Raw genomic sequence first — 18,701 nt, 5'->3', positions numbered from 1 at the left:
CGAGCATTTCCGGGAGAATGTGAAGGCAGGCATGCTATACATGATGAGCAAAGGCTTGATGACCCTTCCTGAATGCCTCTCCGATTCCGATCCTGTCATGAAGGCATGCGCTCAGGAGATCTTGTCTGACATTACTGCTGCTACGGAGCAACAGCAGACGGATCAGAGGATGACCGACGCTCCGCCCGAAGACCCGCCAGCCGAGCAAACGACCCAGCCATCGAACCCCACCATTAGCACAGCATCGGCGGCGGCGGCAGGATTCAAACGAGGGGCGGACGACGCCGGCTTACCTGCTCCTGAGCAGCAGAAGCGGGTCAAGTAGTAGACTCGGGTACTCATAGCTGTCTCCTTACCTGTGCTATGGTATGGACTGCTCTTTCCATCAATACTCAATGCTCCTCACGCATCTGATCATTGCGTGTTCTAGGAGATCATCCGTCTTGAGGAGAGCCATGAGCCTCCATCGCTGAGAACCAGTTGATTGACGGCGCCCGCTCAAAATTTAGGTCTTGGGTCCCCTGTAGCCAAGGTGCCTTATTACATATCCATTGATCTCGCTCAATACATTGCGCGCATATGTACGCGTGGCGTACGCGGCGTATCGACTTCCTCTCATCCTGATCCTGATAACTGTTGTACGATAACGCGCAAACACCAGCACGGGGCGCGTCCTTTCTACCCCGTCTCCCGTGGGTTGCCCCTGACCTAGCTTTCTGATCTGTGCTTCATACTGACCAATCTTTTCCTCTTTGTGTCATTACCAGCGTGTAATGCAGGTAGGCACACGATACGCATCCAGGGGGCGAGTCACACAAAGAAAGAACGCATCGGATGTGGCACCTTTCAACTCGGCACGTTTCAGGCCAAGCTTGACCTCCTGGAAGATGAGGGCTTTGGGACTATCTCGCTGCTTGAAAGGGCCTTCTGTGACCTTTGATCGATCTGTAGTGCACGCCGAATCCTCACTCACCACAAAGGGAAAAGCTGTGGAGCTTATCACGGAGATCGGCCGTATCTGGCCTTCGCTCTGGTCTCGAGCTTGACCATCAACTCATCATCCTCTCGCAATCTCTCTACATTTCCAAGAGTATTCTCCTCGTCTCTACAAATATACTCACCAGATCTCATCAGTTCTGCTCACTACACCTCCAGGCTCCAGCCCCACCGACGTACCCCCAGCCGCCGTCTCACTTGCACAATCATGTCCGAACAAGAAGACTCAATCAGGTCCACCGATAAACGTGATCTCGCGACCCAGATCGCCGACAGCAAGATCCTGGAAGAGACGAACGACACCGAGGGATTGAAGGACTTCATCCGACGGAAGAAAGGGACTGTCCTTGCAATCATTGCGCAAGTTAAGCTCAACGGCTTGATGTCTGGCTCTACGCAGAGTACCTCGTCTGCAGCGCCCACGAAACCAACTCAGCCAGGGTGCCAGCTGAGTCAGGGCGACAGATCATACAAGTGAAGGATGAACTGCCGGGCATGTCCACGAGAGATGTCCACATGATGCAATCGAGGTCTACAGACAAGCATTCTATGTTCCAAACGTCGAAGTCCCTACTGCCTGACTTTCATTTTCCTTTCCTACCCGCCGACATGCGGGTGGCAAGGAAACGAAGCATCGTACCGCACGCTTACAATTTGCCGACACACGAGGATGGCCTTCATCCTCTTTCAGCACGTTCAACTACTGAAACACTTGCATCTGTGGCACAGCGGGCCCTATCGTTGTCTCGATCCATGATTGCACTCCAAGAAGTGAGTCACCATCACAGCCCTCCCTAGTCTTACACTAATAACTTGTAGGCCCTCGAGATCGTCCAGTCACCTTGGTGTTTCGACACCATTCATACTTGAGCCCTCGCACACGAGGCTTATCAGGCCCGACAAGACGCCACAGGATCTGTCATTTAACGGGGATCCTTTGAGTCTCACATGTCTTTGACCTTTTGACACAGCTTTCTTGCCACTTCGCGTTTCGCCCAGTTGCTCTCGGAGCATATATAAGGCGATGCTCCCTACGTATTATCATGTTTTATACCTCAACGAACAGAGTCCAGTCTCCACGTCCCCTCAACATCGCGTGAATACACAAGCCCCCACATCCGCACTACTCCTTCCAGATCATCGACATCCATTCGCCCGCAAGCAGCCATCGCCGATATGTCAGGTACCATGGAAAGCACGGCCAGGACCGACGGCGTGGAGGTGAGCATGATCATCAACATGTTCGGGTATAAGGCAACCGAGAAGCCTTCAGTGGAGCAGGGCGTTCCGAAAGAAATGCTGGATCAGTTGTTGCTCACTGACAGATGAAGCTGGAGAAGGACGATACCGTACTGAGAAGCATCCTCAACGGCAAGAACGGCATTCATTCCATCTTTGCCGAGCACATCCTTGGCAAGAGGGAGCGTTCAGCGAAAGCTGAGGCGGACAGCGGCAAGACGACCCAGGCCACTGAGGATATCCGAGGGGAGCAGGAGCCTGAGGAGCAGGAGCAGGAGGAGCAGGAGCAGGAGGAGCAGGAGCAGGAGGAGCAGGGCGGGACCTTGGTGAGCCTGGTCAAGGGGAAGTAAGGGAGAGTAAGCCACGTTTCATTTCAGCTTGTCGTGTACAACCCAATGCATCATCGTGTCAGCGTTCGACTTTTTGTCAATCCCCATCACACGCAGATGCCTGAGTTGTCGGTATAAGTGCCGCAGGACTCAGAGACAGCCTGACCGACTGGAAGCGTGAATCTCCCACCAACCTCCAGCGCTACTTCTATCTGGGTACAGTATGGATATAAATGCTACATGCCCAAATTAAGTGGTGAATGTATGAAGCATCTGCGCATGTATCAGCTCGGCCTGCAACAAGAAAGCGCGCTAGCTCGCGCGAGCTGTGATATGGGCGCCTACAGTCGTTGACCGAGCCCCTCTGTGAACAGGTCCTTTCATGCACCGCCTCGCCAGGGTCAGACAAGCCATGTACACTCAGGCTGCTCTTCCTTCCACTGAGCACTCCTGGTGGTCCAATCTGTCCAAAACGCCATCGTGCGGCCATCCCCCTTACCTTCGATCCCTTTCGAGGCAGAGCCTCGATCTGGCCGCTCCCCTCTGGCGAATGAGATCTAGCCAAGCACCGACCTTTGTCCCCTTTGCTCCTCTGCACAGCTTTCCTCTCGATCGTTGGGGGTCTAGGAGGACATAAAGCAGATCCCCGTCTCCCCTCAATTTCTTCGCACCTCGAGCTCAATTCTCACTCCACCACCCGCTCTCCCTCTGTCAACTTTCCCAACTGAGCACTTGATTCTCTCTCCTTCTTGGATACCTCCCTTCGAGCCAGTCAGCATGTCGACTATCCCTCTCCAAGCAAGCGGCGGTGGTGACACCAGCGACAGTCAGCTTGCCAGCACCCAGTCCCCTGAAGCTGAACACTCAGCTGCAGCCGAAAGTTGCGCGCATATCTCGCCAACCTCACCATCCTGCAAGGCATGACCAACGACGAACTCAGCAGCCTGTCCCGGACACCTCCTTCCAGCGAGCAGTCTGACCTGGAGGCAATCGCAGCTGCTGCTTTTGAGGACAGGGACCTTCGGGCAAACATTCAACGCAACCCCTTGTAGTGAGCCTGGCTGTTACACGGCCAGCTCTTCTAGGCGATCAAGTTTCCTTGCCCCTTTTACACACGCATGTACACCTTCTTCTCGACTCGAGGACTCTCTCCTTCTGCTTCTGTTGCAGGATATCGTGTTCAGTAACAGAAGTCTTGCCCACCCTTTGTAGACATGCCATGACGATCCAAAAAAACGTACCGGAACATATCGAACACGTGTCGATGTCAGCTTATGATCAGAAGTAGGGATCGACCAATCGTCTGGACTGAAACAAGATATCTCAATTAGCATGGGTCAATATCTAGGTTAATATGATACCGTATACTCTCCGGCGGGCCCAGTCAGGGATGAGGATGAGAAGCCTAAGGTAAGAGTCACATTTTTGACCGTGCGTCCCGGATGACGCCTTGCATACACCATTGATCTCATGCGTCGCTTATGATACTGTATCATTGTAGATCCCCTTCGACCAGATACACTGGGAATGTCAGCTTCCATGTACGTCCGGAAGGAGTCCGTATCCATTCAAGCTCACCTCCTGCCCCACACCCTGGAATAGTCGCAAACGCCTCCTCATGGAGCTTCTCCTCGCTCAGCCCCTTGTAAGGCCCATACTCCTCTTTAACCGTTCCCAGGAACGCCTCGGCTTGACTCGTGTGAACCAGCGAGATGACAGCTCCGCCCCATCCTCCACCTGAAAGGTCAGCTAATATACCAACATCCGGGCCCCAACAGCTGTCAAGGGCTGAAAGACATACCGGTCTGTCTGGACCCAATGGCCCCCGCGTTCATGCACAATTCCTTCAAGGCATCCGTCTGCGCATGCGTACAGTCATACAGCTCCTTACAGCTCGTATGGCTCTCCACCAACAGTTTCCCCAGCTCAGCTATCCGCGGATCTGACGAAGCGTCGCCATCGGCCGCTGAGGGAGTTGAAAACGAGCGGCAGATCTGGGTGAAGCGAGTGACGCGCTGAGATTCCCTCAGGCAGTGCAGCACACGAGGGAGGAGGTGGAAATGATCGGCGCGTACTGAGAGTCAGCTGTGTCTCCGTACAGTAAGACCGACCAGCTCACTGGGTATAAAGTCCAGATAGGTCTTGTCAAACTCTCCCTCCTCCATCCCGCTCGCTTCCCTCATTTCTTCCCTCGTCCAGCCTCTTTCACCCCTTCCTTTTGCGCCCAACACCTTCTCTGCCGCTTCTACTGCCTCTTCCAGTACTCCTGCAGTCTCATCGTCCACCTTCCCAGGCCTCCACATCTCCAACACCTCCCGCAGCCATACCCGTGCATCCTCGCCCTTCTTCCCCTTGACGCGCTCGTGCTCTGACAGACCCCAGGCATGGAGTAAGACCCGAGCGGCGCAGATGGACTCGACCACTCGGAGGTTGTATTGGACCGGAGCGGTGTCGGTGAGCGAGTGAGGGGTCAGGGAATTTGTGATGACGACGGAAAGGCCGGATGGGAGGGGGAGGGGAAGCGGGGAGAGCGAGGGGAAGAAAGAGAGGTGAAGGAGGGAGTTGGGGAGCGCAAGGGCGGAAGCAGCTTGCTAGACTTGTCAGTGTACGGGCATTTCGCGCAAGTCGACCCTAGCAGCGATGATAGGAGACCGCAAATGGACACTCACGTCCATACCTCCTGTTCTCAGACCCATGCGGTGCTCGCTAGCGATAGCAAGACGCGTTACATCGCCCTTGGTGACCCCTTCGATGATCCCATTCGCGACGAGGAAAGTGGTCACCGCACCGACTACGACTGCAGCGGAGCTCTTCAAAAGTCAGCTATCTTGCTACACCCAGGAGTAAGTATTTGCCAGCTCACACTCAGCCCCGACCCGGGCGGTACACTCCCGCTCATCATCACCTGCATCCCCACCGGACCATTCCCCTCTCCTCCCTTTCCCTCCTCCCCAAAGAACTCAGAGAGACACTGCGCAAAAGCGACCTTGACGTAGTTCTCCCATCCTCCGCCCTGAGCAGGCGACGTGAAGTCGACGTGCCACTCGCCTGCTCCGCTCGCTGGTGCTTGAAGGGGGAAGGTGGACGGCTTGAATTTAGGGTTGAAGTTCGATAAATCGACCTTCGGTCCGGAGCCTGAAGACCCGGGTATCGGACGGAGAGCGAGGAGAATGTCCTGTTCTATCGCAGCTGGAAGGACGGGCTACTTGTGAGCTACTCTGAACGACAGCCACGTGTCATGTAGCTTACGAAGAGTGAGTAATCGATATGTTCGCCCAATATGTTGACTCTTCCGGGTGCTCTGACGACGTGAGTCGGTAAGGCGCCATACCGCTCCTTGAACGCCTCAAGGAGATCATTCCACCTCGTCCTGCAAAATCAGCTGGACGTCCGTCTGGACCACCCGGGGAGCTCGGCAGACTCACCCTTCACGCAGGACTGAGGTCTTGCTGGGATATATCTCATTCAACGAGGCGAATACGGGTACGGGAAGTGCTTCTGCCATGATGTATACGAGGTGCTATGTGCAAAGACAAGAGGCGGCAAGGTGCTGCTGAGCCTGGGCGAGCAAGCAAGGGGCTCCGAGATCGGGCCGGATCTTCCGCCGGAACAAACGTCTCCAGTACGTGGCTTTTTGAGCTGGTGTGGTATCAAACTCTCCCTTATCAGCAACCTTGATAAGAGATAAGGAATCGCTATAGAACCCCGGCAGATGTAATAAACCCCCTCTTGCCTTCGTTCATCATCTCAGCACGCCCTACTGAACACAATTCGTCAACTCTTCCCTCATGCATGCGAGGCATACTCACGCCGACTGACAAGGACTGACACGGGTGGCTGTACGGCCGTATGACGGACAGGACGAAACGGCGGCGCTCGCCGACGGGCTATTTGTGTATCCGGTACATTTGGTGCGTCGCTGACCGAAGACTCGCTCGCCGGCATGCCTTGCCTCTATAGGGGAGTATAGCAGTACAGCTGTAGACCTGGGCAGCTCGTCCTCTTACAATTCTCACATTGACCTGACAAAATCATCATGTCCCTCCGGACTGCCGTCTCGAACTCTACCGCTTCCCATTCCCCTGCTCCACCCGTCGACCCCCGCTCGCGCCTACCCGCCTTCATCTCCCGCTTCCTAGGCTATCGCTCTGGACCCGCTCCATACGCACCCCTCCCCTTCTTCCCTTTCAACCAGCTCCATCACATCCCCCTGCAAGTCGAAACATGGTTCTTCGGATTCATTGGCGCCTTCGTCTCCATCCTCTTGATTGAGGCGGTGATGCAATTCGCGACCCCCTTCCGGGGAACAGACGCGCCCCTCATCGTCGTCTCGTTCGGTGCGTCCGCAGTGCTCGTTTTTGGCGTGGTCGAGTCGCCGCTCGCGCAGCCGCAGAATCTGGTGATGGGCCAGGTCGTGTCGGCGTTCGTCGGGGTTGCTTTGACAAAGCTGTTCTGTACCGGAGACGCGGCGTATACGCCTGACCTGGACGCGAGGCGGTTTGAGGGTGGGTATTTTACGAATGGGGCGTTGAGTATGGCGACTGCTATGCTAGCTCAACAGCTCTTTGGGATCACACATCCACCGTAAGTTCGCAAGCCCCCTAAGCCGGCCCTGACCAGCGCTGATCAGCCAGAGCCGGCGCTACCTCCCTCTCAGCAGCGACAACCCCGCAGATCCTTCATCTTGGCTGGATGTATCTCCTCCTTGTCCTCGTCTCGTCTCTCATCATGCTCGGCTGGGCACTCATCATCAACAATCTCGGAAGACGACGATATCCCGCCTACTGGATCAAGTCGGACGGGATCTTTGCTATCATCGGCAAGCAGGTCCAGGCGAGGCGGCAGAGGAGAATAGAGGCAAGGAGGCAGACGAGGGAAGGGAAGGGGGCGGAGGAGGGCCGGGCAGAAGGTCAGCCATGAGCCCCAGGTAGGGGGCGGGGGGCGGAGGCGAGGCCTTGGAGGGAGAAATCTGGAGAGTTGGTTTTCAGTGTCGGAGAGTCAATGTAAGCTTGTTCAACACTCTCGCGAAAAACATCCAACCGGAGACTGTCGGACTGAGAGGCAAGAACTGTGTGAATCAGTCAAGCTCAACAGCTTCAGCTGGGGCACATGTGAACACGCTCAGCAGGTGGACAAGCTGGAGTCCCGCGGACTCCTTGTCTTCCTTTATCACGATGTCTGCTGGCTCAGCCTGTCCCAGACCATGCCATGTATGGACCACCGCTATGAGGCGGTCTCTACTGCTCCACGCGCCCTGCTGCTCAGAGCCTGCATGACCCGGACCCCATGACGCACCCATTCATGGCCTGGACGCGTCAAACACGTGCCTGAGGCTGGCTGGCTGACCAAAAGTCAAATTCAATTCAACCAAAAGACAACCTTCCTTGTTAACTTGTTCCTTCTCCTTTGTATCTTCTTGTTGCTTTCTCTAGCTGTCTAGCACAACACAGCTCAACCTGTCCGGCTCTTCATTGATCCCAGAGATACCCTGTACAGCTCCTCGATCGACAGTAGCGCGCACGCACACAGCACGAAAGCAGCAGGTCTGCGCGCATGTCTTCGCCGCTCTGACTTCAGCTCTGCACTGCACTGCATCTTCTCGAGCACCTTATCATCCATTTCATACCACCCCACCGCGCGCCCTCTCTCCTCGGCTCGCAAGGCATCATGGTACCCGACATCACCTCCCTCCCGCTGGGCCTGACTCTCCCCCCTACCCTCTTCCTCGGCTTCACCCTCCTCTACACGGTCGGCTCGCCCTACTTCCACACCGACAAACAACGAGCCTACATCCTCTCGAGCGTCTCTAGTCTATGCATGACACTCGTCTCGCTGCCTTATATTGGGCAGTATCTGTTCAATGGATTGGGTGTGGTGTTTGAGCAGGCGCAGGAAGGGTGGAGGAGGGATTTGGGCAAAGTGGGGGTTTTGTTCTTTGGGACTTACCTTTTTGGTACGTCTTCGCTCTTCCAGGGTTGAAGGATGTATAGGACGTTCGGCTGACAGTGTAGCTGATGTGAGCTGCTCCCTCACCGTCTCTGCACATGGAGGGAAGCTAATGATATAGCTCGCTATTGGGTATATGAGATATCCGTCCCAGGTCGGCCTCTTGACTGGGTGGATACATCACATGTACGTGGTCCCAATGCTCAGCTAACGAGTGCCGTCGCATCCTACAGGCATCTAGCTGACTCTCTTAGTGTCTACACGGTCCTCATGGTGTACCTGTACCACACCCGTCTCTCTCCAATATTCCTGGTCAGCGCAATCATGGAGGTAAGCCCTCTTCTCTCATACCTCTCCCCCACGCCCCATCCTGTGCAACCCCTGTCATCTTCGTCGGCGGTTTTCCGGCTGACTTTCAAGCTCCCCACCTTCGACCTGGCAATATCCAATCTCTTCCCCTCCCTCCGCTCCGACCTCCGCTTCCTCTCATCCTTCTTCCTCATCCGCATAGCCTTCCATCTCGCGTGGCTGCTCGACTGCCTCCGTCCCTCTTCGCGCGCCATCACCGACGGCTCCTTTGTCCCCGCGGCGATGCTCACTGCTGCCCTGGTACTGCACGTCTCGTGGTTCCGCGGCGGGTTGATGGGGTATATCAAGCGGCGGCGACTAGGGACCAAGGGCAAGGGTGTCAAGGCGAAGGCGGTGCCGGTGGAGAAGACCGGCGCGTCGCAAGAGGCCGACAACGTGGATATGGGTTCCTCGGAGGTTCTCAATACCCCCATCGCCCCTTCTTTCGACAACGACGGTATCCGTATTGCCGCCACATCCGGCTCTGATCTCCTCCTCACCCCGCCAACCTCGCCCACACCGGACGACTCCCCCCTCATTACCCCCTACACCCCCTCCGTGACACCCATGACCCTCCGCGACTCGTACCTCTTCTCGACAGTCACAGCCGTCTCCAACGGCCTACCCACCATTTCCATCCCCTCCATGTCGTCCATCCCCAGCTTGTCGTCCATACCGAGCCTTTCGGATCTGACGGCCGCGTTCCCGCCTATCCCGATGGGCATGGGATTGCAATTACCGAGTACAGGCAGAGAGTTTAAGGATGCGGTGAAGCATCGGTGGGAGGAAGGGAGGGGGCGGTTTGGGAATATGACGATGGGGATGGGAGGGGTCGGGCCGATGTTGAGGAGAAGAGCGGGGAGGGCGGCGGCTGGGCCAGGAGGGGCGGCAGGGACAGGTAGGACGGGCGGGATGGAGGCGGAGGAGGAGATACCGCAGCAGGTGGTAGCTTCATGAGGCTGGATGAGGTGAGCGGCGTAACTATTTGTGTGTGCTGTATCTTCCGGATATTGTGTCTCGAGATGCTCTGTAATATACTGTATACCTCCCATAGCTTACATTGTATGATTAGCCATATGTGATGCTCCCTCAACCAGGCTTCAGACACTTGCACTGCCTGCAGGAGTAGAGCAGTGCTCCGATATATCAGGCTGCATCCCGTTTTGGTGCAGAATCTATGTACTCAAACCTCCGGGTCCCAGCACCCCTGCCCATGCACACCAATATCCATTAAGCAGAAACTCCCGATCTAGCCCAGCCATCCCATTCTCCACATCTACTCGTATCTATGCAGTGTATTCAAACCCCTAATCCCCAAGTCCCTTCTCCCCTCTCAAAAAGCCAGGCAAAAATAGAATCGATTCAGGCCTGCCCCTCCCTCCACCTCAGCTAAACCCCCACATCGCCTTCGCAGCCGCCTTGAGCCTCTTCTTCTTCTCCACCTTGACTCCCCGCTCATCCACCTTTCCTCCCTCTCTCCGGATCGCCGACCCAATCTCGAAATAACTCGCCGCCATCGCCCTCGCGCCTCCTCGGGCCGTAGGCGGCAAGTCCGCTATTGCGCCTGCCGACGAATAACGCATTTCGTCCGCTTGTTCCAGTAATGGCAGGTTATAGGACGAGTAGTCTGTTTTGGGTTTTGGTTCGCCAGGCGACGAAGCGGGGGAGGAGGGGAGGAGGACCGAGTGGAGTGCCGCCGTAGATGCGAATGACGAGCGAGGGACGTAGACCCTCGCTATCATGGCATCCTTGGCTACGTCCCTTGCGATATTGACGAGCTGGAGGGCGCGCCCCATCGTCCTTGCCGACCGGACCGTCTCGACGCGGACCTTTTCTGCTTGCGAAAGAGAAGAAGGGGAGAGGGTGTTCCGATGCAGGTCCGCCGCCCACGGGAGGTTCTCGACCGGCCGCCGAGCGTCCCCGCCCGAAGGGTAAGAAAGGACCGACCAAGCGAGATAACAGATCGCTGCTGCAATCGAACCCGCCACGTCGTCCGCATACTGCAGCAGGTCCTCGTTGGTCCGTATCGGAAGGTGCTCCTCCACATTGAACGCCTTGTCTGCCATTCGCGCCCGGAGTGTCTCTTGCCCCGTCGCAGCTTCTGTTTCCGGGATAGAGAGGAACTTGAGGTCCGTCTCGTACCCTTTACACAGCTCCAGGAAGGGTTCGACGGGCGAAAGCCGTGGGACGAGGGTAGCGAAGATGTGGAACGCAGAGGTGACTTCGGGTGTGAGACCGGGGATGGTGGAGAGGATCCGGTGCAGGGCGACAGGCTCTGCGCCGGAGAAGGCGGCGGTGAGGTGGGAGCGGATGACATCGAGGATGGCGCCCTTTTCAAGGCCCTCATCAGAGATCGTGGGTGCGTTATCTATCAGGTCGTCCTACTCAATAAGCTCAAGCCGAGGCACCTGCCTCGGACAGTCGACTCACCGTGACCCTGCACCAAGCGTAAACAGCCACCAGCCCAATTCGCATCTCCCGTCCAAAAGCCAATTTCGCAACCTCAAAGCTCTTGCTTCCCTTCTTCAACGTATCCTCCGCGAGCTGCAGCCCATACAGCAGCCCAGCATCAATCAGGGGCGGGTTGAAGCCGGCTCGGCCGAGGAGGACGATATGGCCCGGGATGTTGAGCGGGGGACATGGTGGGAATTCCGGCGAGAGAAGGAGGAGGGTGTGGAGGTGCGACAGCAGCGAGGCGGTGAGGATCAGAAGGTAGGAAACAAGCAGGAAGAAGGTTGCTTCTCTGCGATCATCAGCGTGAGCACTAGAATAGGCTGGCAAGGCTCACTCTATTGGCAACCCCCTCCATACGTCAAAGCCGAGTGTGGTCTCTTTCGAGATCGTCCATGCTTCGTTTCGTAGGGCGATCCTGGAGTGTAAGCTGAAAGCTTCGGAACGTTCCAAAAGCGAAAGCTCACGTGTCCACCAGCCACAACCATGCCGTCCCAGCCGCCAGCGAGATGACCTCCGCCCTCCCAAACTGCGCACCCAGGTACGTCAAGAACGCGCACACCGGACTGATCCAAATAAGGATCCAACCCAAGTAGAACGCGTGCTTCCCCAGTCCTAGGTGTATGGGCAACACCTCCAGCCCATGCGACTCATGCACCAGGACCCCTCCCAGCGCCGTCACGCCCATCCAGAACGCGGGCATCCCCACTCCTCTCGGCAATGTCTGCACCTTGCCGTGTTCATGCTCCGACACGGGGACCGCCTTACTCTTTTCGCTGGTCGAGCTGCCGGCCTGGACCTGCGCCGGACCTTGGCGGAAGCTGACGTCGCTCAGCCGGGGTATGCGGAATGGGATGAGCTGCGAGTGGGCGACGATAGAGTGCACGAGGGTGAGGAAGATGGGCTGAAGGATGAAGAAGAGGTGTTCTTCGAGTGGGACGTAGTAGATCTTGCCGACGATACTGCCTTCGGGGTATGACCAGCCCGCTTGCGAAAGGATGAACTGGGGAGGGTGTCAGCAATTGCGGCCGGATCGCTGCTGGAAGGTGTAGACCTACATTATCCCATGGTGTGGTCCATATTGTCGCCTGTCATGTCAACATAGCTCCAAGGTGGAGTGGAGAACATACCAATGCGCAAGCCCAGATCATCTTGAAGACATCCCGTCTGCCAAGGACGGGCCAGTAAAGAAACCCCAAGCCCAAAATCGGAGGAATGACAAAGAGGAGGTGTCTGCCGTGTCAGCTTATACCCATAGCTGTCTCTCTGTCAAGAAGACCTACACCTGGAGGTAGGTCAACATTTTCACTGTCGACTTTTTTCCTGCTCACTCGCGGTCAGCGAGGGCAGGCAGACGGGGCTGAAAGGGTTGTCGGATCGATAGCCGTCTATTCTCTATGTGGGGTCGTCCTGTCGCCCAGAAATGCCCTCGCAGGGCTTGTACCGCTCGAGAATATGGAAGGTCTGGATGTATGTAGTCGCGCAGAAGACGCAGACGCCTCCCTGCCGTTCGCTTGCTGTTGGAGATGCCGTGTGGCTGTGGCTGTGGCTGTTGTGGTTCAAAAGGCAAACCTATGCGATGATCGAGAAACCGCTTGAGATCGCCCGATATGGGAACTTTGGGCTGCAAAAGGGGGGCTCCGCGCTGCTCCGCGGATGCCGTACACTCGGTCGCCGATGCTTTTGCTGAGGCAATCCTCTCTCCTCGCACAACCTTTGACTATCTATGCGCTGGCCAGAGCAGGACTGGAAGCTGGAACAGTAGAAACCTGTCTGTGCGCGAGCCAGAGAGGGGCCTGAGAGAGAAAGAAGTCCGTCTATTCGACCCGAGACCCGAGAGAAAATGACGGACAGCGCTGGCCTGGAGATGAACCGGTCGAATCGACGAGCAGCAGCTTGCCTCAGAGGGTCGACACGCAGCAGCTTTCTCCAGTACAACACTCGACCTTAACGCCCCCGTCGTCATATACTTGCGCTCACCCTCGTCTCCTTGACTCTTCTTCGCGCCTCCATCGCTCTCCCAACATTACTATCATTCCTCCGGCCCAGCTTCTCACTCACCCACCCGCCCGTCTCTGCCAGCTTGTCCAGATCGATCCCCGTCTCGTACCCCAGCGTATGGAGCAGCCGGACCACATCTTCCGTCGCCACATTGCCTGTCGCACCGGGGGAGTAAGGGCAGCCGCCCAGACCAGCGACGGACGAGTCGATCGTTCGGAGTCCGAGTGGGAGGAGGGCGGTTATGGAGGCTAGGGCGGAGGAGAAGGTATCGTGTGCCTAGACGTCAGTCGGTCCTTCACATCATGAGCTCGATTGCCTTGGCTCACATGTACCTGTCAGTCAGCTCATCCCTATACTCCTACACGGGGAGACTCACAGCGACTTTATCCATATCCACACCCTCCTTCCTCAACCCCTCCCACATCCCCACCCAAGATAACACGTCTCCCTCCCCCGTCGTATCCCCCAAACTCATCTCATAGCACCCCATCCCATCCAGCGCCGCCGTCACCCGATTCACAGCCTCCACGGGCACTTTCCCGCTGTATGGATCGGTCATGACGACGGAAACGTACCCGCGGACGCGATACCCGTGGTTGATGGCTTTGGAGACCACGGCGGGGAGGGAGGCGAGGAGGGCGTCGACGGTGGTACCGTTGTTGGCGCGGCAGAAGGCCTGCTATGAGCACCGAATCACAAGAAAAGAAGGAAGGGGTTCGAGGGGAGCTCACATCTGAAGCTGGGACAAAGACGGATATTTCATCTGTCAGCCTTCCCTTCCCATCCCCACTGTGCGCCTCTTCCAGCTTTAACAGGTTATCCAGCCCGCGCATGTTCGGGATGAGGACCGGGAGGTGTATATCCTTGCCCCGAGCTTCAGGCATGTCCCGGAGCATGGGCAATAGCTGCGGTGTATCTGCCATCTACACCGTCAGCACCTGCTCAGCCCTCTTGCCTTCTCGTTGCTCAAGCCTACATATCGGCCTGAAGAGCAGAAGCTGGGAAGAGCAGACTTACCTGAGGTACTTTGTCCGCCCGCACAAAACTCCCCACTTCCATCACTTTCACCCCGGACTGGAAGAGCCGGCGGATGAGTTCCAGCTTGATATCGGTAGGTACAGGTGCGCCCGAGATGTTTTGTAATCCATCGCGAGGGCCGACTTCTACTATACTGTCTGATCAGCGGTGCATCCGTCACATTACAGGTGGACGGACTTGATGAACCGCCCATTTCCATGAGGCATGTGCGGCGAGCTAGACGTAGACGTAGACGTGGATTTGTACCGTTGCTGACGGACAACAGCGACTGCGGATGGAGATGGTCCGAGTTGTGGCGACGAGTATCGGGCCAAGCGAGCACCTTGTCGAAGGAGAGAACGAGAAACCATAGTTGACCAAGTATATAGGAGCTTCGCGCTCAAAGGAGGTCCAGGGGCGTGAAGGCGATGATCAATGGGAATGTTCCTAGTCGAGCAGCGCACAGAGGTGTACTTCGCTATACACAGCCGCTTTGGGTAGTAGTCGGGTCGACGTACTTTGTGTTATCGCGAAGCGAAGAGGAGGACGCAGTGACAAGAGTCGTGCGGCCAGGCTGACAGTCTTGACACCCTCCAGCGACCGGATCTTGCCTTGCCGGCCGGAGCCGGGACGGGTAATCGCGGACCCGGGTGGTCCACCTGTCCAGGTGCAGTCTACATAGAGCATCGAGCAAGCCAGGCTCGCTGGGCTGGCAGGAGGCAGGAGTAGATATAGCATGGCATGGCTGCATGGATTCCTGAACAAAGCACCTGCACATTCTGATACTCACAACGTGAGCTGTGAGATTGCCTCTAGTCCCAATCCATAATATCGTCCTCAACCAACCAACCCCCTTCTTCCTCCTTCTCCCCCTCCTCCTCCTCCCTATCCCACCCTACACTCAACACCCCCGCCTCATCCCCTTCCTCCTCCCCGCTGCCATCTCATCCACGTCATTCTGACTCGCCGTGAGCTCTTCACCTTCCGTTCGGCCCGTCATCCGCCCAAAAGCTGGCATTCTCAGTGGCGCAACTGAAGCAGGCAAAAGAGGGCCTATATTCATCAGCTCAGCTCGAGTCGATAAAGAGAGAAGTACTCACGCTCCGTCAGTCCCTGCATTTTGACCAACATCGGCACAATCTCAATCGCCAATACCCTCCTCGACACAAACCCGCCCCACGCCCAGGCCGATGCCGACCCCCCAGCCCCTTGCTCTTGCTTTGGTGCGGGCTCACCCATCTCATACTCCGCCAACGCGACACTCGCCCCCGCCGCCTTCTTGGCCAAATATCCCGCCGCAACATCCATCAACTCCAGATTCTTCTTTTCGGCCTTGAATGAGTCAAAGAACTGGGGTTTGAGGATCTTTTGGTGCGCGCGGGGTACGGGGGAGGGGAGTGACAGCTGGGCGCCCCGGATGGATATTTGGAGGGCGTAAGAGATGGCTTGTTGGGAGGATTGCCACTATGTTCGTCAGCTGACTCTGCTTCGCCAGAGTACGCGAAGTCCACAACACAGGGTCGGGCAGCTTACGATATCGTCATCTGTGCGCATGATATCCGCAGAGCACATCTCGTCTGCTGCTCTTGATGCCTCATCCACATCGACGCAGAAAGAAGGGAGGGATTGATGTAGCCATAATGTAAAAGAGGACGAGTCGATAGGTATCGAGCCGGCGAAAGCCTACATGTCAGCTGATCCATCGCCGACATTCATGCAGGTGCAGCTGAACGCAGCTCACCTCCATCTGCACGAGCGATTTCCGACGCTCATATTCTTTCAAGTGAGAAGGTAATGGGTCGTCGGGCGGTATTTGACGAATCTCATCGATGAGTGCGCGATCGTCATTATCCGTCGAAGGGTCGTCGAGGCCTGCACAGTCAGCTCCTATGCTGAGACCATACGGTATCGTCAAAACAACTGACGCTTATTATAAAGCACCTTCCCGAGTGCATGGAAGAGATGCAAGGATTGTTCTTTCCTCGTAAGAGCGTCGAGCCTGTATATCAGCTTCCTGTCCGCTGTCACGACAACGAGCCTCATGAAACTCACACAGCTCGGAGATCTTTCGGAACATCCAACTTCGCCCCTCTCCCACCTCTCGACCCCCTCCCCGTCCCCATTCCCGTGCTCGTCGCCACCGCCCCTCCCGACGCCGTCTTCCTTTTCTTTCCCCCACCTCCAGCCCCACCGTCCACGTCAGCACCGTTATCACGCTTCTTACTCTCCGCCTTGATGCGCATACATAGCATCTGCAGCGAATTGACCGCCGATCGAAGATCACCGTTCGAGTTGAGTGCGAGGAGCTGTACGGAGGCGACGGTAGGTAAGGGGAAGGGGGAGGCGGCGGAGGCGTTTTCGAGGACCCGTTTGAGCGCTTTGATTTGGAACGTCGGGGCGACGGGGAGAAATCTGGTGGATCAGCCCCACCCGGATTTGACTTTCATCTATCTCATCTTGATAGCTGAGAGGGCGGGAGGAGTAGCGAGACTCGACATACTCAATCTCAGAACACCACGGCCCATCCTTCACTTCCCTCCCCAGTAACTGCATACTCCCCTCCCTCCCTCCCCTCTCCCTCTCCCTCCAACTCTCCTCGGCCGACCCATTCGTCCCCACCTCCGAATGCACGATCACCATCGGGCAGCTGGAGCTTTCGTAGGATTTGCAAAATGAGCGGAGGGCGGCATGGAAGGTTTCTTTGGTTGGTACGTGTGAGATATTCGGGAGGGACGTCAGGAAGAGTATCCGGGGTCGAGCGGGAGTGGAAGAGGCTGAGGAGGAAGAGGCGGGAGCGAGGGCCGAGAATGGGACGTCCGAGGTCGATAACGATAAGGGGGCGTAGGTGTTGCGGGAGATGAAGGTTGAGAATTTGGATATGGAGGATTCGCGGTCTACGATGTCAGCTATTTGACGCTGGAGCGAATGCTTGACAGCTGGAAGGATGTCAACGTACCCATACCGCTCCCGCCCATATTCCACTCCTCGGGCCCTTCGCCCCACTCCATCAGATCCACTCCCATATCCTTCGCCAACACCCGCACAGTCGTCGTCTTCCCGGCCCCCGCAGGTCCAGTGAGGAGTAGTATCCGCTACACCTATCAGCTCATTCTTCTTCAAACTCAATCAGGCTCGAGACAGCTCACCCTGTACTTTCGCACTTTATCTACCGCCGCCCGGTTCTGCCTAGCCTGGGCGGGCGCATCCGCCGTACACCCATACAAGGCCTCATGTAGCCAATTCTTGACCTTTGCGATGCGTGCTTTCCCCGGTGCGAGGTCCGTCTCCGTCAAGGGCGGATAGCTATCTGCCCACATCCCATCTATCATCGTCAGCTATCCCACCCGTGACTCTGAATACAGATGTGCTGCTATAGCTCACCTTGCCGGCGATATGCTCTCCGAGAACTCCCACGCCCTCCCGACTCCTCGTCCGACTCGTCACTACTACTTCCCACTTCAATGACCGCCACCTTCTCCTTTCCCTTCGCTTTGGCCCTCCCAATAACATTGCCATTGCCGTTGATCGTTCCATTGCCTTTACCGCTGGCATTCGCCTTCCCAGGCGCAGGTTTGGAAACAGCCGCAAGCCTCGACTTGGTCTGCAGTCCGGCCGGAGGAGGAGGCATGAGCCTGCTATCCTTCTCGCTTCCTTCTCGCACCTCTCTCTGCGTGGGGGGATCGACGGAAGCGCGGTCCTTGCCTTTACCGGCCGATTGTGAGGGCTGTGATGACAGGCGGGAAGGGGCCGAGGTGGAGCCTGAGCTGTTCGACGTCGAGGCCGAAGTCGAGGCGGATCCGGAGGATGAAGAGCTGATGGGAAGAGCACCAAAGTTCAATTTGCCTTGGAACTAGCGTATTAGCTCTCTGTGGATCTCATCCATCAAACGAGATAGCTTCCATATCTAAGCAGGAAAGCGCCCGTGTCGCATCGCACACTTACCGAGTTCAAACTGCCCATCTTCTTTCCCTCACCGAAGCTGGTCGTCTTGGCGAACTTGCGCGTCGGCGAGGACTTGGCTTTAGGCTTCTCAGCCACCTTTTTGGGCGGCATCGCTGGTTTCCTCCTCCTCCTCTCGGTCAGGAGGCTGTGTGAGGGTGCAGTGTGATGTAGAAACGATTGATGCGGCTGATGATGGTGGCTGGAAATCGCTTGAACCGAGCTGGAGCTTGAAAGTGGATGAGGGTTCCGACGGAAAGAAGTCGCGTCGCGCAGAAGCTGTGCGGGGATCGCCGGGTAGAGGTATGCTCAGCAACGACTGCCAGCTGGACGAGCCTCGTCGAGCTCTGACTTTCGTTTATGTATGCGCCCATCACACAGCAAGCGAGCCAACCAGGAAGCTGAGAACACAGCCAGACCCGGCCCGTGCCGTCA

General features: G+C 56.7%; 6 protein-coding genes across 6 annotated transcripts; 2 read left to right on the top strand and 4 right to left on the bottom strand.

Annotated features, from left to right (window-relative positions):
* Positions 1–4,056: 4,056 nt before the first annotated feature.
* On the bottom strand, positions 4,057–6,069 carry MKK02DRAFT_31474 (ribosomal protein S5 domain 2-type protein; the record flags this gene model as incomplete). Its single annotated transcript, XM_053088304.1, has 8 exons — positions 4,057–4,085; positions 4,143–4,301; positions 4,366–4,638; positions 4,684–5,155; positions 5,234–5,374; positions 5,428–5,766; positions 5,814–5,934; positions 5,990–6,069. 8 exons carry the CDS (start codon positions 6,067–6,069, stop codon positions 4,057–4,059), a joined length of 1,614 nt encoding a protein of 537 aa, XP_052947716.1.
* Positions 6,070–6,600: 531 nt separating this feature from the next.
* On the top strand, positions 6,601–7,484 carry MKK02DRAFT_31473 (HPP family-domain-containing protein; the record flags this gene model as incomplete). The annotated part of the gene is made up of 2 exons (XM_053088303.1): positions 6,601–7,148; positions 7,199–7,484. 2 exons carry the CDS (start codon positions 6,601–6,603, stop codon positions 7,482–7,484), a joined length of 834 nt encoding a protein of 277 aa, XP_052947715.1.
* A 747-nt stretch (positions 7,485–8,231) lies between these two features.
* MKK02DRAFT_31472 (uncharacterized protein) lies at positions 8,232–9,815 on the top strand (the record flags this gene model as incomplete). The annotated part of the gene is made up of 5 exons (XM_053088302.1): positions 8,232–8,517; positions 8,576–8,580; positions 8,632–8,696; positions 8,765–8,840; positions 8,931–9,815. 5 exons carry the CDS (start codon positions 8,232–8,234, stop codon positions 9,813–9,815), a joined length of 1,317 nt encoding a protein of 438 aa, XP_052947714.1.
* Positions 9,816–10,243: 428 nt separating this feature from the next.
* MKK02DRAFT_23126 (Squalene/phytoene synthase-domain-containing protein) lies at positions 10,244–12,612 on the bottom strand (the record flags this gene model as incomplete). The annotated part of the gene is made up of 8 exons (XM_053086677.1): positions 10,244–11,239; positions 11,289–11,452; positions 11,580–11,599; positions 11,647–11,727; positions 11,777–12,312; positions 12,368–12,397; positions 12,440–12,542; positions 12,593–12,612. 8 exons carry the CDS (start codon positions 12,610–12,612, stop codon positions 10,244–10,246), a joined length of 1,950 nt encoding a protein of 649 aa, XP_052947713.1.
* A 659-nt stretch (positions 12,613–13,271) lies between these two features.
* Positions 13,272–14,698, bottom strand: MKK02DRAFT_23204 (uncharacterized protein; the record flags this gene model as incomplete). The annotated part of the gene is made up of 5 exons (XM_053086689.1): positions 13,272–13,586; positions 13,687–13,986; positions 14,042–14,233; positions 14,328–14,481; positions 14,526–14,698. The coding sequence occupies 5 exons, from the start codon at positions 14,696–14,698 to the stop codon at positions 13,272–13,274; spliced, it is 1,134 nt and encodes a 377-aa protein (XP_052947712.1).
* A 530-nt stretch (positions 14,699–15,228) lies between these two features.
* MKK02DRAFT_42312 (Rad17 cell cycle checkpoint protein-domain-containing protein) lies at positions 15,229–18,380 on the bottom strand (the record flags this gene model as incomplete). Its single annotated transcript, XM_053091929.1, has 11 exons — positions 15,229–15,380; positions 15,428–15,791; positions 15,861–16,010; positions 16,069–16,199; positions 16,253–16,326; positions 16,380–16,739; positions 16,828–17,221; positions 17,284–17,419; positions 17,474–17,649; positions 17,709–18,177; positions 18,270–18,380. 11 exons carry the CDS (start codon positions 18,378–18,380, stop codon positions 15,229–15,231), a joined length of 2,517 nt encoding a protein of 838 aa, XP_052947711.1.
* Positions 18,381–18,701: the final 321 nt, after the last annotated feature.

Source organism: Dioszegia hungarica, assembly GCF_025882075.1.
Source record: "Dioszegia hungarica strain PDD-24b-2 chromosome Unknown MKK02contig_6, whole genome shotgun sequence".
NCBI lineage: Eukaryota > Fungi > Basidiomycota > Tremellomycetes > Tremellales > Bulleribasidiaceae > Dioszegia > Dioszegia hungarica.
The sequence above is the reverse complement of the archived record's forward strand: the minus strand, read 5'-3'. Positions and strand labels throughout refer to the sequence as shown.